The 16,625-nt window shown below is 36.7% G+C and overlaps 1 protein-coding gene across 2 annotated transcripts; it reads left to right on the forward strand.

Moving 5' to 3' along the window:
- Positions 1–1,819: 1,819 nt before the first annotated feature.
- Positions 1,820–16,039, forward strand: LOC122094076 (beta-glucuronosyltransferase GlcAT14B-like). Of its 2 annotated transcripts, XM_042664729.1 has the most exons (6): positions 1,820–2,525; positions 2,672–2,720; positions 3,861–4,540; positions 4,647–4,722; positions 4,828–4,943; positions 15,092–16,039. In XM_042664729.1, exons 3-6 carry the CDS (start codon positions 3,970–3,972, stop codon positions 15,592–15,594), a joined length of 1,266 nt encoding a protein of 421 aa, XP_042520663.1. In that variant the 5' UTR covers positions 1,820–2,525; positions 2,672–2,720; positions 3,861–3,969; the 3' UTR covers positions 15,595–16,039. The 2 variants fall into 2 exon arrangements, with proteins under 2 accessions (XP_042520663.1, XP_042520662.1); XM_042664728.1 differs by having other exon boundaries at positions 1,820–2,720.
- Positions 16,040–16,625: the final 586 nt, after the last annotated feature.

Genomic DNA, 16,625 nt, shown 5'->3' on the forward strand with positions numbered 1-16,625 from the left:
ATATAGAAAAAAATTTAAGAGCAGATATGATAGCCTTTAGTAGAGACATTCCTCTCAGACTGATTCATTCAACTCTATTTAAAGTCCTTTAAGTGTAGTAAAAAAGGTATTTGAGTAACCTGAATTTTGGCCCTTACCATGTATAGAGTACATAATCCACCAAACCCAATTACATTCTTACCACACCCCGCCAAAAAAAAAAAAAAAAAAAAAAAAAAATCCAACTATCCTTATAAACATGGTTTAAAGTATCTCCTATACGACACGATATCCTCCGATACATATCTTAAATTTAATAGATCAATACAGCGGCCGATTCTAATACTTTAATCCTTTATCTTTAGGATATCTAAGCATATTTTTGATACGATATGATACCCTCCGATATGTATCTTAAATTTAGCCGATCGATAGAGCGATCAACACTGATACTTTAATCCTTACCTATAATACTAATACAAAGGGAAGATAATGTAATTAGTTTCCATAAAACATTAACAAGAATATATATTTTCATAAAATATTAACAAGAATGTATATTTCCATAAAATATTAACAAGAATGTATATTTCCATAAAATATTAACAAGAATATATAGAAAAAAATTTAAGAGCAGATATGATAGCCTTTAGTAGAGACATTCTTCTCAGATTGATTCACTCAGCTCTATTTAAAGTCCTTTAAGTGTAGTAAAAAAGGTATTTGAGTAACCTGAATTCTGGCCCTTACCATGTATAGGGTACATAATCCACCAAACCCAATTACATTCTTACCACACCCCGCCAAAAAAAAAATTAAAAAAAATAAAAAATAAAAAAAATAAAAAATAAAAAATAAAAAAAATCCAACTATCCTTATAAACATGGTTTAAAGTATCTCCTATACGATACGATATCCTCCGATACATATCTTAAATTTAACAGATCAATACGGTGGTTGATTCTAATACTTTAATCATTTATCTTTAGCATATCTAAGCATATTTTTTATACGATACGTATCTTAAATTTAGCCGATCAATAGAGTGATCAACACCGATACTTTAATCCTTACCTATAATACTAATACAAAGGGAAGATAATGTAATTAATTTCCATAATAAATTTTAACAAGAATGTATATTTCCGTAAAATATTAACAAGAATATATAGAAAAAAGATTTAAGAGTAGATATGATAACCTTTAGTAGAGACATTCCTCTCAAACTGATTCATTCGGCTCTATTTAAAGTCCTTTAAGTGTAGTAAAAAGGGTATTTGAGTAATCTGAATTTTGGCCCTTACCATGTATAGAGTAAATACATAATCCACCAAACCCAATTACATTCTTACCACCCCACCCCCAAAAAAAAAAAAAAAAATCCAACTATCCTTAAGGGATGCTTGAATGACAGAAACATGTGTTCAACAATAAAGTGACAAAAATGGTGGAACTATAACATTCAAAACTTTATTCCAACTTAATGGGGTCCGTTATATGAAAATTTCAAGTAAGGTCAATTGTAAGGATCCATGCAAAAAATATTGTCAAATTATAACTAATTATAATGAGTGCCGACTATAATTAGCATGATATTTGCGTGCTAATTATTGTAAAGAAGCCTTACTTCTTTGAAGGAAAGGTAGCTCCATTAGAGTATTCCTTCAATGTGGCTTTATCAAAATAGTGTGACCCTTATTCATGGCACGATATTGCCATATATTGTTATATATATATATATATATATGCACATTCCATAATACATCGTTGAACTAGGTAGGATTTTATGTGATTTTACGGAGAACCAATACATTGTTACTAAAGTAAGCTTTACCTTCTCGTTTACCATTTACAACTTGTGGGATATGGGCTTCAAAATCAGTCTCAGACCTCTATGGAAAATATCAAATCTCGCATTTTGAACATCTTGATGAGAACTTTCCTTTATTACGACTTAGGAGTGGCTGCTTCTAGAGTTAATATTTTCCAATTCTCAACCCTTTCTCCTAATTTCCTTCTTGGGCCCCTCCCCCGCAATCCAAGGAAGTCTTTTGTCAAACACCTGATAGGCGAAGGTGATTTCTTGTGCTGATTCTGATTGGCTGGCAAACTCGATTATGGAAGAATCTCAACTTTGCTGTATTCACGTTTCTGGTGCTGTCTGGTGTTTGTAGCCATATTTTTTTCAGGTAAGTGGCTGGCTGCTGCTCAGAAAATAGATGGAAAGAGCAGAATAAGAAAGAGAGAGTGCATACGTGGGATTGAGGGATTGAGGGATTGTGGGAAGAAGTGGTTGCGGGTCAGAGTCGGCATGCGTGAATCCCGGAGCAAAGTCTTTGTTTAGCATATCCTGGCCATCCGATGGGGATGATAGTGACAGATCTATGACATCAATCATGATACGTCCAGGTACGCGCTCTTCCAGCGTGTGAGGAACGATTCTGCATATTGGGGTGTTCTTATCATTTTGTGGAGACTGGAGAGAGTAAACGAGAGGAATTTTAGAAAAGCCAGAGCAAACCCAATTCTGACGTTCGAATCTCATGGTTGGGAAGATTTTTTCTGTCTTCTATTATTTATAAAATTTGAAAATTTTGGATTCTCTTCTCTTCTCTTCTCTTCTCTTGACCCTTCCCCTCTATACTCCTCTTTGTTATCTCTCTCTCTCTCTCTCTCTCTCTCGTATCTGCAGCTGGACGTGCAAGGACGGGTTTCTTGTTGCATCATCACAATCATACCAGGTTCTTGGACTATGAACTTCCCTTTTGAATTTTGATTGCTTGGGCGATTCATGGATGATGGGTTTGATCTCTTTCATTTGACTTCTCAATTGGTTAATTTTATTGTAATGTCGATTTTTTTTTTGGAGGGGGGGTGGTTTTATCATTTTCTATTTGTTGAATTCTTTGTTGGTTTTCTGTAATTAATCGAGAAATCATGAATTAGGTTGTGGGATTCTTTCATGCTCCTCTATTTCTTACCTGCTTCCGTTTATGTGTCATACAATCTGCTATAATTATGTATGAAGCAAGGATTCTGGTGTTGTTGTCCTTGTTCTATCGTTTTTCTATGTGGTTCAGTTTATGGGTCATTCAATGATTAACACAAACAGTGAAATTTCATTCGGGTTTATATCATTTTGGACTGTCTCTCTGTCAAATTTTACTCAAAATCAATTCTTTTGATTGGAATACATGTTTTTTGCTGTGTGTGCTTTTGAAAGGTGGATTTGTTTTAGCTCATAAGCAAAGGGCCTTCCCCTTTTGAATTTTGATTGCTTGGGCGATTCATTGATGATGGGTTTGATCTCTTTCATTTGACTTCTCAATTGGTTAATTTTATTGTAATGTCGATTTTTTTTTTGGAGGGGGGGTGGTTTTATCATTTTCTATTTGTTGAATTCTTTGTTGGTTTTCTGTAATTAATCGAGAAATCATGAATTAGGTTGTGGGATTCTTTCATGCTCCTCTATTTCTTACCTGCTTCCGTTTATGTGTCATACAATCTGCTATAATTATGTATGAAGCGAGGATTCTGGTGTTGTTGTCCTTGCTCTATCGTTTTTCTATGTGGTTCAGTTTATGGGTCATTCAATGATTAACACAAACAGTGAAATTTCATTCGGGTTTATATCATTTTGGACTGTCTCTCTGTCAAATTTTACTCAAAATCAATTCTTTTGATTGGAATACATGTTTTTTGCTGTGTGTGCTTTTGAAAGGTGGATTTGTTTTAGCTCATAAGCAAAGGGCCTTCGCTGTTTCATTTGTTTGTTCATTATCTTCTTTATGCAAATCTATTATGTTTTCTTAAAATCATTAGCAATACAAGTTTTCCTACTGTTTAAACTATCTAACGTATGCTGTTCAATGCAATTTTAGAGTATCCTTTCACAACTCGAGGGACAGTGCTTTATAGGTTGGAAGAAGTTTGACGAACAAGAAGTTCAAATTTAAAATGATGAGAGAAATTTAGCAGATCCCACGAACAATGGAGCCCTTGAATGTGGAGAAGAAATGGGTATTCCCACTTGTTATAAGCTCCCTTATCGGGGTTTTCCTCGTTGCTACTGCCTTCAATATGGGTCTTGTATCTTCGATGCAAACAATCAATTCACTATTCTCAATCTTCCCATCACGAGTCGCTGTAAACCAGACAGACCCTGTTTTTGTTGAATCAAAGGTTTTGCCTCCACCATCAACCCCTCAGTCCCGTATTCCTCGATTTGCATATCTGGTCTCTGGATCAAAAGGTGATTTGGAGAAGTTATGGAGGACTCTTCGTGTGCTTTATCACCCATTGAACCAGTATGTCGTTCATTTGGACATGGAATCACCAGCAGCGGAAAGACTAGAGCTTGCTTCTCGTGTAGAAAATGATACCATCTTTGCAAAGATAGGGAATGTGCACATGATTACCAAAGCTAACATGGTTACTTACAGAGGACCCACAATGGTTTCCAATACCCTTCACGCCTGTGCCATCCTTCTCAAGAAAAGCAAGGATTGGGATTGGTTCATAAACCTCAGTGCTTCAGATTATCCTCTCATGACACAGGATGGTATGCATGAACATAATTTGGTTAGAAATTCAATCTTGTTTTGTATTTGGTAATGACTAAGAAGTTTGGTTTAAGAATCCTGTCTGACCAAATTTGGTGGATGCAGATATACTTTTTGCATTTTCATCATTGAACAGAAGTCTGAATTTCATAGAGCACACTAGCTCTCTAGGATGGAAAGAGTAAGTTCGATAGTTCTCAATTAACTACATCATGATCATCAATCAGTTTCTTTCTCAATTGGCCATGTTACAAATCCTGATAAATCCTGTTTCTGTATGGTGCAGGGATCTAAGGGCAAAGCCATTGATTGTAGACCCTGGACTCTATAAGTCAATTAAGTCAGATATTTTCACTGCGACTGAAAAAAGGGCACTGCCTACAGCGTTTAAATTATTTACTGGTCAGCACTCCTTCCACTACTGTGCTCTGATGCAAGTTTTAATCTGTTGATGGGTTTATTAGTGTTCCATATTATTGCTGCACACGAAAATTTATGAGAGAACTTCAAAATGACAGATTGAACCCACAATGCTTTGCATCTCATCCATCAATATATGGAAGTTTCAAGCAATCTGATTCCCATCTTTCTTAGTCCATTTCTTGTATAGAAAATTTAGCGTATCTTGACCATGTAAAACAGAAAATTGGGCACGGTACAGCCTGTTAAGCAGTATGGTTATGACCAAGTCATTCAGGCCTTGGAGATGTTTATGCTATAGGGTATAGATATTTGTTGATTGACATTCTGATAAAGCACTGAGCCGAGTCATGAATTAATGCTTTGACTCGAGTTTTTATAAGCATGAGACCTGAGCAGTTCAATCTTCATTATAAGCCCAAGATTGTTAATTCTTCTGGATCAGCTATATCAGTTTTGATAGCTTTTCTTAATAGATTTTTTGCCAAGTTTACTCTGTTGAAGTCCTGGAATATTGTTTTTCTGAAAAATGAAATTACAATAATGTGGAAACTGCATTACATAGAGGTAATTACATTTTCTAGAAAAGTGGGGTTTTACACCGACACCCGACCGTGTATAATTTTTCCAACCAATTCTCCCTTAAGATCTATTATTGATGGTCCTTGTATCATTGATGCTTTCAACTTTCATTATCTCTATAAGGTGACACAAGGAATTGTGGCACAAAGACTCTGCATTGACTCAGTACAAAACAAAAAATTTCAAAAGAATCAAAACCAGACTGGATGTTGGAATTTGGATCATCCTAGCTTGCAGTTGGCAGGCCATTGGTCCTACCATCTGGTCTAACAGTACAAACAGTTTGACTGGAAAATCTCAAACAAATAAAATACAACAACAACAACAACAACAACAACAACAACAACAACAACAACAACAACAAAGCCTTAGCCCAATTAAATGGGGTCGGCAACATGGATCCTTGCTTTCTAATCAGCTCTATTCAAGGTCATACTTGATACGAGGGCTAAGCTATGCATGTCTTTCTTCACCACTTCTCATAAGGTCATTTTAGGTCTACCCTTGACTCTTTTAGTTACTTCAATCTAAATCAAATCACTCCTCCATACTAGAGCATTCAAAGGCCTTTGTTGAACATAGCCATGTCACCAAAAAAGACTTTCTCGTAGCTTATCATGTATCAGAGCTACTCCTATATCATCTCTAATATGATCATTTCTTACTTTATCTTTCTTAATTTTTCCACACATCCATCTCAACATCCTCATCTTTACTACATTGAGTTTATCTAGACGATGCTTTTCAACTACCCAACATTCTGCACCATATATCATGGCCGGTCGTATCACTGTCCAATAAATTTTTTTTTTTTTTTAATAAAATTACATTTATCACACAACACTCTAAACACACCTCTTCATTTCATCCATTCTATTTTAATTGTCTGTGAAACATCACCTCTATATCACTTTATTTATGATTGAGCCCAGATACCTAAAATAATCACTTTGCGAAATCTCCCTGTCATCAATTTTTACAACCTCATTATTAGTCCTAGTGTAACTAAAGTTACACACCATATACTTCGTCTTTGTGCTACTTATCTTTAAAAAATTTTGTTCCAAGGTTGATCTTCATAACTCCAGCTTGATATAAACCCATGTTTTTGTCTCATCCGCCAAAACAATATCATCAGCAAAAAGCATACACCAATGAACTTCATTTTAAATGTCTCTAATTAAATCATCCATGATAAGTGCAAACAAATAAAGACTTAAATATGATCTTTTTTATTTAACACAATTGTAATGGGGAATTCACTATCTTGACCCCCCCTCCATAGTTCTTAAACTAGTCACCACAACATCCTACAAATCACCACATATTTACTTGAAACACTTTTCTTTTCTAGTACTTGATAAATGAACTCTTTAGGGACTCTGTCATAAGCTTTTTCTTAGTCAATAAAGACCACATGGAGATCCTTCTTGCAATATGTAAATCTTTCGATGAGTCTCCTAAGTAAAGAATAGCTTCTGTCATGGATCTTCTTGGCATCAAACCAAATTGGTTCTCTATAATAGTAGTTTATTATTTCAGGTTAGCTTCAATATCTCTCTCCCATAATTTCATAGTATGATTCATCTGGCATTTTCCTTGTGCTCATAATCCTATTAAAGAGTTTGGTTAGCCAAGATAAATCACATATTCCTAAGCTCTTCCATATTTCAATTGGGACCTCATCTGCACGTGATGATTTTCCTACTTTCATCTTCCTTAAAGCTTCTTTTGTTTTAAACAACCTAATTTTTCATAAAACGCTATGATATGTGGTGTTTATGATGGGTGGTGCAATCTTCTGGGGCACTAATTTTTGAAACGTCTTGATTTTAGTAGGCTGTAAAAATAATCTTTACATCTCTCCTTAATGTCCTCATCCCTTATTAGTACTTTATCATCTTTACTTCTAATAAATCTAACATAGTTGAGATCTCTACTCTTCTTTTTCCTAATTTTAGCTATCTTATAGATGGGTTTTTTCCTTCCTTTGTGCTCATTTTGTTATAAAGATATTCATATCTCTTTGCCCTTGCTTTTCCCAAAGTCTTTTTAGCATTATTTATGGGCAGAGTTACATATATTCAGATCCTCTACATCCTTAGTCCTTTTTCATTTCTCAAAACTAGTTTTCTTAGTTTTAATGGCTGCTTGAACCTCATCACTTCTTGTATAGTCTTTTTTCAGGCATTCAAACTATCATCAAGATTGATTATACCAAACTATTCTTCCAACGAAGTGGTGTAATTAGAACCTTCATCCCTCTGTTTCAATCTTCTATCTCGAGAAGCGAGTAAGCATGTCTAGGTAGGAGAATCCAGATAATGCATTATAGTTTTCTCCCATTGGACCATTTGTATCTATATGCATCAGGATCTCGATTCATGATCTCTTGGTTCGAGAAATAAGAGGAACAATCTATCGGACCTTCTAACATGGATTCTATTACTGATTGTACACTTATAAATTATATATTTTATAATATATTTATATAAGTTAAACGATATCATGTAATTGAGCACCTCATGCAGCATCGGGAGTGTTATTATTGACTATAGAATTATAAAATTTCAAGTGTGGCATATATTATATTAAGTATGTATGTGCACATGTATCATGGACCCACTATTGGACCCATTCTATGTGTTGGTTATTTTTTATTAGTCACGATAGGAGGAATGTCCCTATCGTGCTGTGTTTGGTTAGCTTAGGTTCCTTGTTATTCTCTATTTTTTTGTAATTAGTCTTGTATTCTAGGGTAGAATTCCTACTTGGAGTACGAGTCTGCTTTTATAATCAATATAAGTAAAAGGTGGAAGGTCCAGCGATAGACACTGAATCTATCGCTGGATCAGAATTCTCTCATCTCTCTCTCCCCTTTGTTCCTCTCACTCTCTCTTTGTCTCTTCTCTTCTTCAAGATTTAGTGTCTGGTGGTTGGTTTTCTTCCTTGGTTACGTGGTATAAAAGCATTAATAACCAGTCATCAATCTCTAAACCTCATTTTCGTTTTGAAATTCTAAGGAGTCTCTGTTTGAGCAGCAACCCATGCTGCTTATATCTATTGAAGGGCCCTAGTTGATGGTGATATGATGATAAACTAGAATCTTTATTGTCTATATCTTGGCTTCCACATCCCTATTTTTAAGGCGCAGTCGACCATATTTCTATGCTGATCGGAGGTGCTGATCTTCCTCAATTGGATTGCTCTTATTAGCCCATGCGGTACCCTATTTTGGGATGAAATTTCAGATTACTTCTGAATTTAATCTGGATCTGACCAGTAGATCCTTGTGCTGTTTTAGGGCGTTGTTTTGCTTCACTAGAAGACCCTTCAACCTTACTTTCAGGTCAATAGGACCTGTTGATGTTCAGTTTTTGGTTATCTCTCATATTCTGGGTTTTATGGCTTCAGATTTGCACCAGTCCTCTGCTGGTTTCTGGATCTTCATCAACTACCAGTGATATTATGGGTTATCTATCCCCTATTGGTCTGCTATATATATATATATATATATATCGAGATTAGGAAACCTATAAATCAGTCTTTCTGTTGAGTGTTTGATACAGGGTTGTTTGCTGGCCAGAGATGTTTTACCTGGCTCTAGTTAATCTATTATTGATTCTGCCATGCATAGTGGGTGATCCCAAGTCTCCCTCAGACAATGTCAATGTCCAGATCACCATTATCAAATTCAATGGAGTTGGGAATTATCTGTTTTGGGCTTTGGGTAGTCAAGGTTTATATTAATGCAAAGGGAAAGATGAAGTACCTCCAATCTGACCCTCCTGCTGCTGGTTCTTGTCGTGTCAAAAGTAGATTAGGTTTTTCTTATTTTGTTACCTTTGTGGACGATCATTCTCATTTAACTCGGGTGTTTTTTATGAAAGATTGTTTATAGTTTTCTATTTTGTTTTGTTTTTTTTTTTTTTTTACGAGATAAAGTATCAATTCGATGCTCCCATAAAAGAATTTCGTTCTGATAATGCACTTGAGTTCACTCAACGTGAAATTTCTACTTTTTGTTCAGCTCATGGTGTAATTCATCAAACGAGTTGTTCTTATACCCCAAGAACCAATGGGTTATTGAATGGAGAAACAAACACTTATTAGAGATTTCTTGGTCTCTCATGATCCATATGCCTATTCCCAAACATATTTGTGTGATGTTCTCACAATTGTATGTTATTTGATCAAACGAATGCCTCTTTGTTCTAGATAACCTTTCCCTTTTCACTGCTTCCACGAACTCCTGTTGTTTTCCTTGCCACCTTGAGTTTTTGGCTGTGTTTTCTTTGCTCTATTTTACATCTTCAAATAGATAAACTCCCAAGGTTGTAAATTATGTTTTCCTTGGTTATTCTAGAACTGGGAAATAGTCTAATGTGTTAAGATCCAGTTACTAATCAAAAATTTTTCAGCGCCGATGTTACCTTTTCTGAAAATACTCCATATATTTTCTTAGGGGTCGTTGCTTGGAGCAATGGCAAAGGGCTCTTTCCGCCTGCGCAGTGGTGTGGGTTTGAGTCTTGGTGATGCGGATCCGGATTCCAATGACTGAAATCTGATCGCTTAGGGCTCACAAGAATGACTAAAAATCTCAAATTTAATGGTTGAAGGGTATTCTTGTAATTTTAGAAACAAGCAGGGCCTTAGAAAGAATTATATGACAGCTGGGATAGTTCTAGAACTAAAAACTTTAATATAAGGGCTTATTCTGAATTTTTTTTTTAAAGAAAAGTGGTAGAATTGTGAATAACTTGAAGTTTCTAATAAAGGGTGGCAACATGGTAAATAGATGATAACTTGAACATAAGAGGAAACATCAATGGGAAAAAGCAACGTACAAGATGGGAGGGGTATTCCTGGAAAGATGGGTAAACTGATACTTAAGGTAATAACTAGGTAAGGGGAAGGGCAATAGAGGAATAAAGGGTTAAATTATTAAATAGGTTAAACAAACCCACGATTCTGTTTGGGGGTTGTCTTCAACCTCTAGACAGCCAAAACAAGAGGCTGTAGAACAGAGAAATGAAAAAAAGAGAATCTCGTCGATACCTGTCGGCTGGGTCTGATATTCCAGGCAAAGCATCACGACAACCTGCCCTCCCAAGAACACTAAGATTCAACCTGAAAGAACCTGCAACAAGAGAGATTAGAGGACCTGAACTAGATTTGGCGGTAGGGTGAATATCAGTTCTGAAACGGCTATTGAACTTCACAAATCAGAAGTGCTTTTGATCTCAGATTCAAATTTCTGAATCGCCTTAGGGTTTGCAACTGCTCCTCAGAGTCTCAAACCAACAGATTTGGGTATAAAGAAGCTTGAACCAAACTTGATGGGTTGTTAGAGTCGGCTAACAGGGAAACCGAGAGGAAAACCAGAGAAGAAGAATAAAAAGAAATAAAGAGGGAAAGAAAGAAAACGAAGAAGATCAAAGAGGGAGGGAGGGAGGGATATGCAAGCCTCACGGCAGCCATGGTTTCACCCAAAATACTCTTTCAATTTCATTCAATTCTTTACACTGAACTTCTCCATCGTTTACATGTCCAATATAAAGGAAGAAAATCAAACAATTAATGGCAACTACTTGAAAGGAAACTATTCTAAAATTAGAAGCTAGCTAATTTAAAGATAACTTGTTTCTAAAACAAAAGAAAATCAAATCAAAAGATTTTTTTTTCCCTAAATCCATCGTGCAACTGCATCACTTGGGAACCAGCCTCTCTGTAAAGGGGGTAAGGCTGTCTACCTATATACCCTTCCAGAACCTTGCTTAAGTGTGGGAAGCCTTTGTGCACTGGGTAACGGTTTTTTTACTCCATATATTTTCTCCTCCTGTGGCTAGCTCTACTCTTGATGCTTTTAGTACTTGTGCACTACCTCTTCTGGTTCTTGTGCCCATTGATGATGCTTTAGTTGTTCATCTCTTGCCATTGCAAGTGTTCCAGCGGCATAAGAAAACAATGCCGTCTACTACTACTTCACAGCGACCACTTAGTTTGCTCCTCCAACTGAAGCTATTACTGACTTACCATGGCTGTTCACAAAGGTACTGTTCTTGCACTAAAAAATCCATGATTGCTTATCATATTGAAAATTTGTTTCTATATCTCACCTTCAATCTCCTTTACATAACCTTGCCTTGTCCATTATCTACTAACTCATTCCTGAGAATCATCATTGAGGCTTTTTCTCATCCTGGTTGGAAAGTAGATATGGAAACATGGATGCCTTAATTTCTCGACAGACATGGACCCTGATGGATATGTCTTCATGCAAGGATTTTGTACAGTGTCGTTAGGTATGCGCAATTAAGTACAATCCTGGCTTAATTGAATGGCTTAAAGCACAATTTGGTTGCGAAGGGTTACACTCATATCTATGGTATAGATTTTTTTTGAGACCTTCTCGCCAGTTGCTCGTCTTAATTCTGTCCGTGTACTTACCTCCTTAGTTGTCAATCTAGACTGGGCTCTATATGATGTAGATAGAAGTGCGAAGAAGAAAAGGACAAAAACATTGTTCACATGAACTGTGTCGTGGGGCCAATATTGACAGCTGGTTGAAAACTTAGTTTGGTTTTACTTTCTAATTTTATTTCAGCCTTTGTTTACCGAGAGATTTATCTTGATTTTAGTTTTCTTAGGGAATGAGCCTGCCTCAGTATTCTCTTGTAAGAGGCTTCTAGTACTTTCCTTTTCCAGTACTTTCTAATTCTCTTTTTAGTAACTCTGGCACTATATATGTAATTGAGACCTTTGAATCTCCCCAACGATTTGAGTAAAGAAAAAAAGCAGCTAGAATTGTGCTGGAATGCTGAGAGAGTCGGGTTCTGTGTGAGGCAGTTACGGTGGGAGACCGTGGGTGAGAGACCCTGGACTGAGATAGTCCCCTGTTGCCCTTTTCCCTCTAATTGAAACCTAATCTCCCCTGATTTCTGGTTTCTCTTCTGACCACATCAGAGACCCCCATCGAGCCTTCCGCAGAGGCTACTGAACATCACTTTTCACTCCATCAAGTACTTCCAATTGTTGCTATCCAGAGAACACACCCAAGCACATGCGGTTTTGATTTTCTTCAAGAGTTCTGCTGCCACATCGATTTCTCATATATGAACAACCATCTGTCACCTTTTGCTGATATTTGGAGGGTCAAATCAGCACACTAGGAGCCTCATTCGACCACGGATTTGGTCCCTTCTGAGGCCTGGTTGGTGAAATCTTGGAAATCTCCCAAATTCAGCCCTAATTCAAGATTTGATACTTCTCAGTATTAGGCATCAAGTTGTTCTGAGTTTTGGAAGGCTGCACTCATCCACCTTGACCTACAGTCGATGGTACTATCACCCAAAGCTCCTAGGGCTGCCATGGTTCTTGAATTTTAGTTATTTACTGGTTTAAGCCCTAGATCTGCTCTGTGATTGGAATATAGGCTGCTGCCTATTGTTCTAGTTTGATGGGATTTATGGCTCTACTTGCTAGGTTCTGTTGGAGGATCTAAAGGTTGAATTGACCTATTTTATTTACTGTTTGAGTACATATTCATATACTTACATCAGACCTGGACCAAAACTTAATTTGGGTTGTATATGTGAGCCTATGTGGGTTTGGATGTTCCATACCTAGCCTTACATTACCATATCAATTGGACATCAAAACTGCATTCTTATATGGTGATCTACATTAGGAGGTGTATATGGAGCAACCTCCAAGGTATGTTGCTCAAGGAGGAAATTCTCACAGAGTTCGTGAGCTACTGAAGGCAATCTATGACTTAAAACAGTTACCTAGAGCCTGGTCGACAAGTTTAGCTTGATTGTTACTCTGTATGGATTTTCAGTATGTTACTCTGATCACATGTATTCATTCAGTGTCAAGGTTCTAGAGTAGTTGTATTGGTTGTTTATGTAAATGAAATTATCATATTTGGGGATGATGCATCTGGAATTGCAGAGGTGAAATCTTATTTACATCAACATTTTCAGATGAAAGACTTGGGCGCCGTAAGATATTTTCTTGGTATTAAGGTGCTATGTAGTAGGAAAGGGATTAATCAATCACAGAAAAAATGTGTCAGATCTTTTGTTTAAGACTGGAATGCTTTCTTCTCAACTAGTTGATGCTCCTATGAATCCACATCAGAAATTTGAGACAAGTGATGGTGGAGATTTTGATAACAAATACCAATATAGGAGATTAGTAGGGAAACTTATTTAGCTATTAGTTACTAGGCCTGATATATCTTTTGTTGTTGGTGTTATTAGATAGTTTATATTATCAACTAAGAAGGTTCACTAGGAGGCAACATGTCGCATCTTTTAATGTATCTAAAGGGAGGGCTCTAGGAAAGGGGGCTCATTTATAGACCTCATATTGATCTGATAAGATATTCTAATCCAGATTGGGATGCTTCTGATGTTGATAAGAGATGTACCACAGGTTGTTGCATGTTAATTGATGGCAATCTTGTCACGTGGAGAAGCAAAAAGCAAACAACTGTGGCTAGATGTAGTGCCGAGGCTGATATGGGCTATGACTCGAGTTGGGTTTCTCAATTACTAAGCCAATGAAGATGTTCTATGACAATCATGCTGCTATATCTATTGCCACTAACCCGGTGTTTCACAAAAGGACCAACATATTGAGGTTGACTATCACTTTGTGAGGAATATGGTTATGACAAAGCTGATTGTTACTCTGTCCGTTTCATCTGCAGATCAGTTGGCTAACATGTTACGAAGTGTCTTTTTTTGGTCCTGCTTTCCGGAAGGGTTGTTCCAAGCTGGGCGTGGGAAATTTATATGCTCCAGCTTGAGGGGTGGTGTTATGTACATGTGTATCGTGGACCTTCATTATTTGTTTTGGTTCTTTGTTATCAGTCACGAATGGGAGTGTCCCCATGTGCTATGTTTGGCTAGTTTTGTTACTCTAGGTTTCCTTGTTAGTCTCTATTTGTTAGTGATTAGTCTTGTATTCTAGGTAGGATTCCTACGTAAGAGTCAAGTCTACTCTTATTATCAATATAAGTAAAAGGTGGAAGGTCCAGCAATAGACACACTGAATCTATCGCTGTTTCAGAATTCGCTCATCTCTCTCTCTCCTTCGTTTCCCTCACTCTCTTTGTTTCTCCTCTTCTTCAAGCTTTTGTGGCTGGTTGTTAGTTTTGTTCCTGGTTACAAAGTACTTATCGTCCAATGGTTTAACTGTCTGATTTTAATAGTTTGAAGAGTCCATTGTTGACCAGCCAACAGTTTTGACTGGCCCCCAATCCCAAAGCTTGCAATAACTTGTGGGCCTAGCAGTTCGCAGTTCAACAGTCCGATAGTCCAACCATGGTCCTACTGTTCAGTCCCAACAGTCCATGAAAATGTTATTTATTGGTTCCATTTAGGACTTTCCTAAGTGCTAAGTTAAATCAAAAGGGAAAAATGACAAATAAAATTAGCAAGTTGTTGAGGCATCAAATTATAATGAATAAGATCATCTTTTGGAGTTATCAGCCTAGAATGTCTCTCATTAACATTTTGTTGCAATTTTTTTTGCAGGTTCGGCATGGATGGTTCTGTCGCGAGCATTTGTGGAGTATTTAATATGGGGTTGGGATAACTTACCAAGAACCCTCCTCATGTACTATGCCAACTTTGTTTCCTCTCCTGAAGGTTACTTCCACACGGTCATTTGCAATGCTCCAGAGTTTGCAGTTACTGCTGTCAACCATGATTTGCACTATATCTCATGGGACATGCCTCCGAAACAACACCCACATGTCCTTAACCTTAATGATACAAAAAAGATGATCCGTAGCAATGCTCCTTTTGCCCGAAAATTCAAACAAGATGACCCTGTTTTGGATAAAATTGACAACGAACTCCTCAACCGAAAATCTGGGAGCTTTGTTCAGGGTGGCTGGTGCTCTGGTAATCCCCCTTGTTCTGAAGTTGGGGAACCAACCCGCCTTAAACCAGGACAAGGAGCACATAGGCTTGCAAAACTCATGGCTAGGATAGTTCTGTCACCGAAGTTCAGAGGTAACTGGTGTAGTAGTTGAAAGTATTCTTGCTTGAGGCTGGGAAGTTTTTAATTCAGCACATAGCAATTACCCATTAAAAGAATTTATTCCATGGAATGGTACCCATCAATGGCTGACTATCTCTCATGTGACAAGCAATTTTGTAGTTGGGTTGGACCTTGTGGCTTTAAGTTCAAGCTGCCTACTGCTATTGGATATGGGAATTCTATTTTGATCAGGACTAAAGATGGAGACCTGCTTTTGTCAACAGCAGTATGTAACTGGCATCAGTGGTCTATTTTATTTGTTGGTGAAAGGTCAAAAAATGCAGTTAGTGTCTTTGTAATTAAAGGGCGACTATGTTATACACCTTTATGGTAACTCCATAGGTTTTCCTTCAACATTCAAAATTTAGGCTGGTTCACCTTTCAAATTCTAGCTCTGTATTCCTTTTACTATAAATATATATATTTTTTTCCAACTATATTTTGGACTTCTTTTTCTTCTTTTGTCTACTACTATTTTAGTTTATATTGGATCCATGTATCCGGCCTCATTTAGTTGGGATAAGGTTATGGTTGTTGTTATATTTTGGTTTATCTTTGACAACATATTCTCTGTCTGCAGTAGCACAAAATTTCAGTGAAACATGGGCAATTCAAAAGTAAGTGATGGAACACAGTTTTACATTTTTCCCCCCCCTCTCCAAGACCTGAGCATCTTCTGACACTACGGATTGATTCTGGGTTACTGCCATCCTGTGCTATATTCCTATTGTTTCTTGCATATAGCTAGGATATTGTATATTAGTGGCATTTTTGTAAATATTGCATGTTTGGAGTATATGGTTTTCATATTAATATATTTATTTTAGTTTATGTATACAAGCCTCTGTTTCAAAAAAAAAAAAAAAAAACCTCTTTTTCATAACCAAATGCAAAGTTACAGTTTTGTCCTCTTATTTTAATTTTCCTTTTATTTTATGTGTATTTGAGATTTTGTAAGCGTTATTTTGGGATTTTTATATCAAGTTGTTACAATCCCAGAAACTTGTAATCAAAATAGAGAAA

This window comes from Macadamia integrifolia, chromosome 11 (assembly GCF_013358625.1).
Source record: "Macadamia integrifolia cultivar HAES 741 chromosome 11, SCU_Mint_v3, whole genome shotgun sequence".
Taxonomy (NCBI): domain Eukaryota; kingdom Viridiplantae; phylum Streptophyta; class Magnoliopsida; order Proteales; family Proteaceae; genus Macadamia; species Macadamia integrifolia.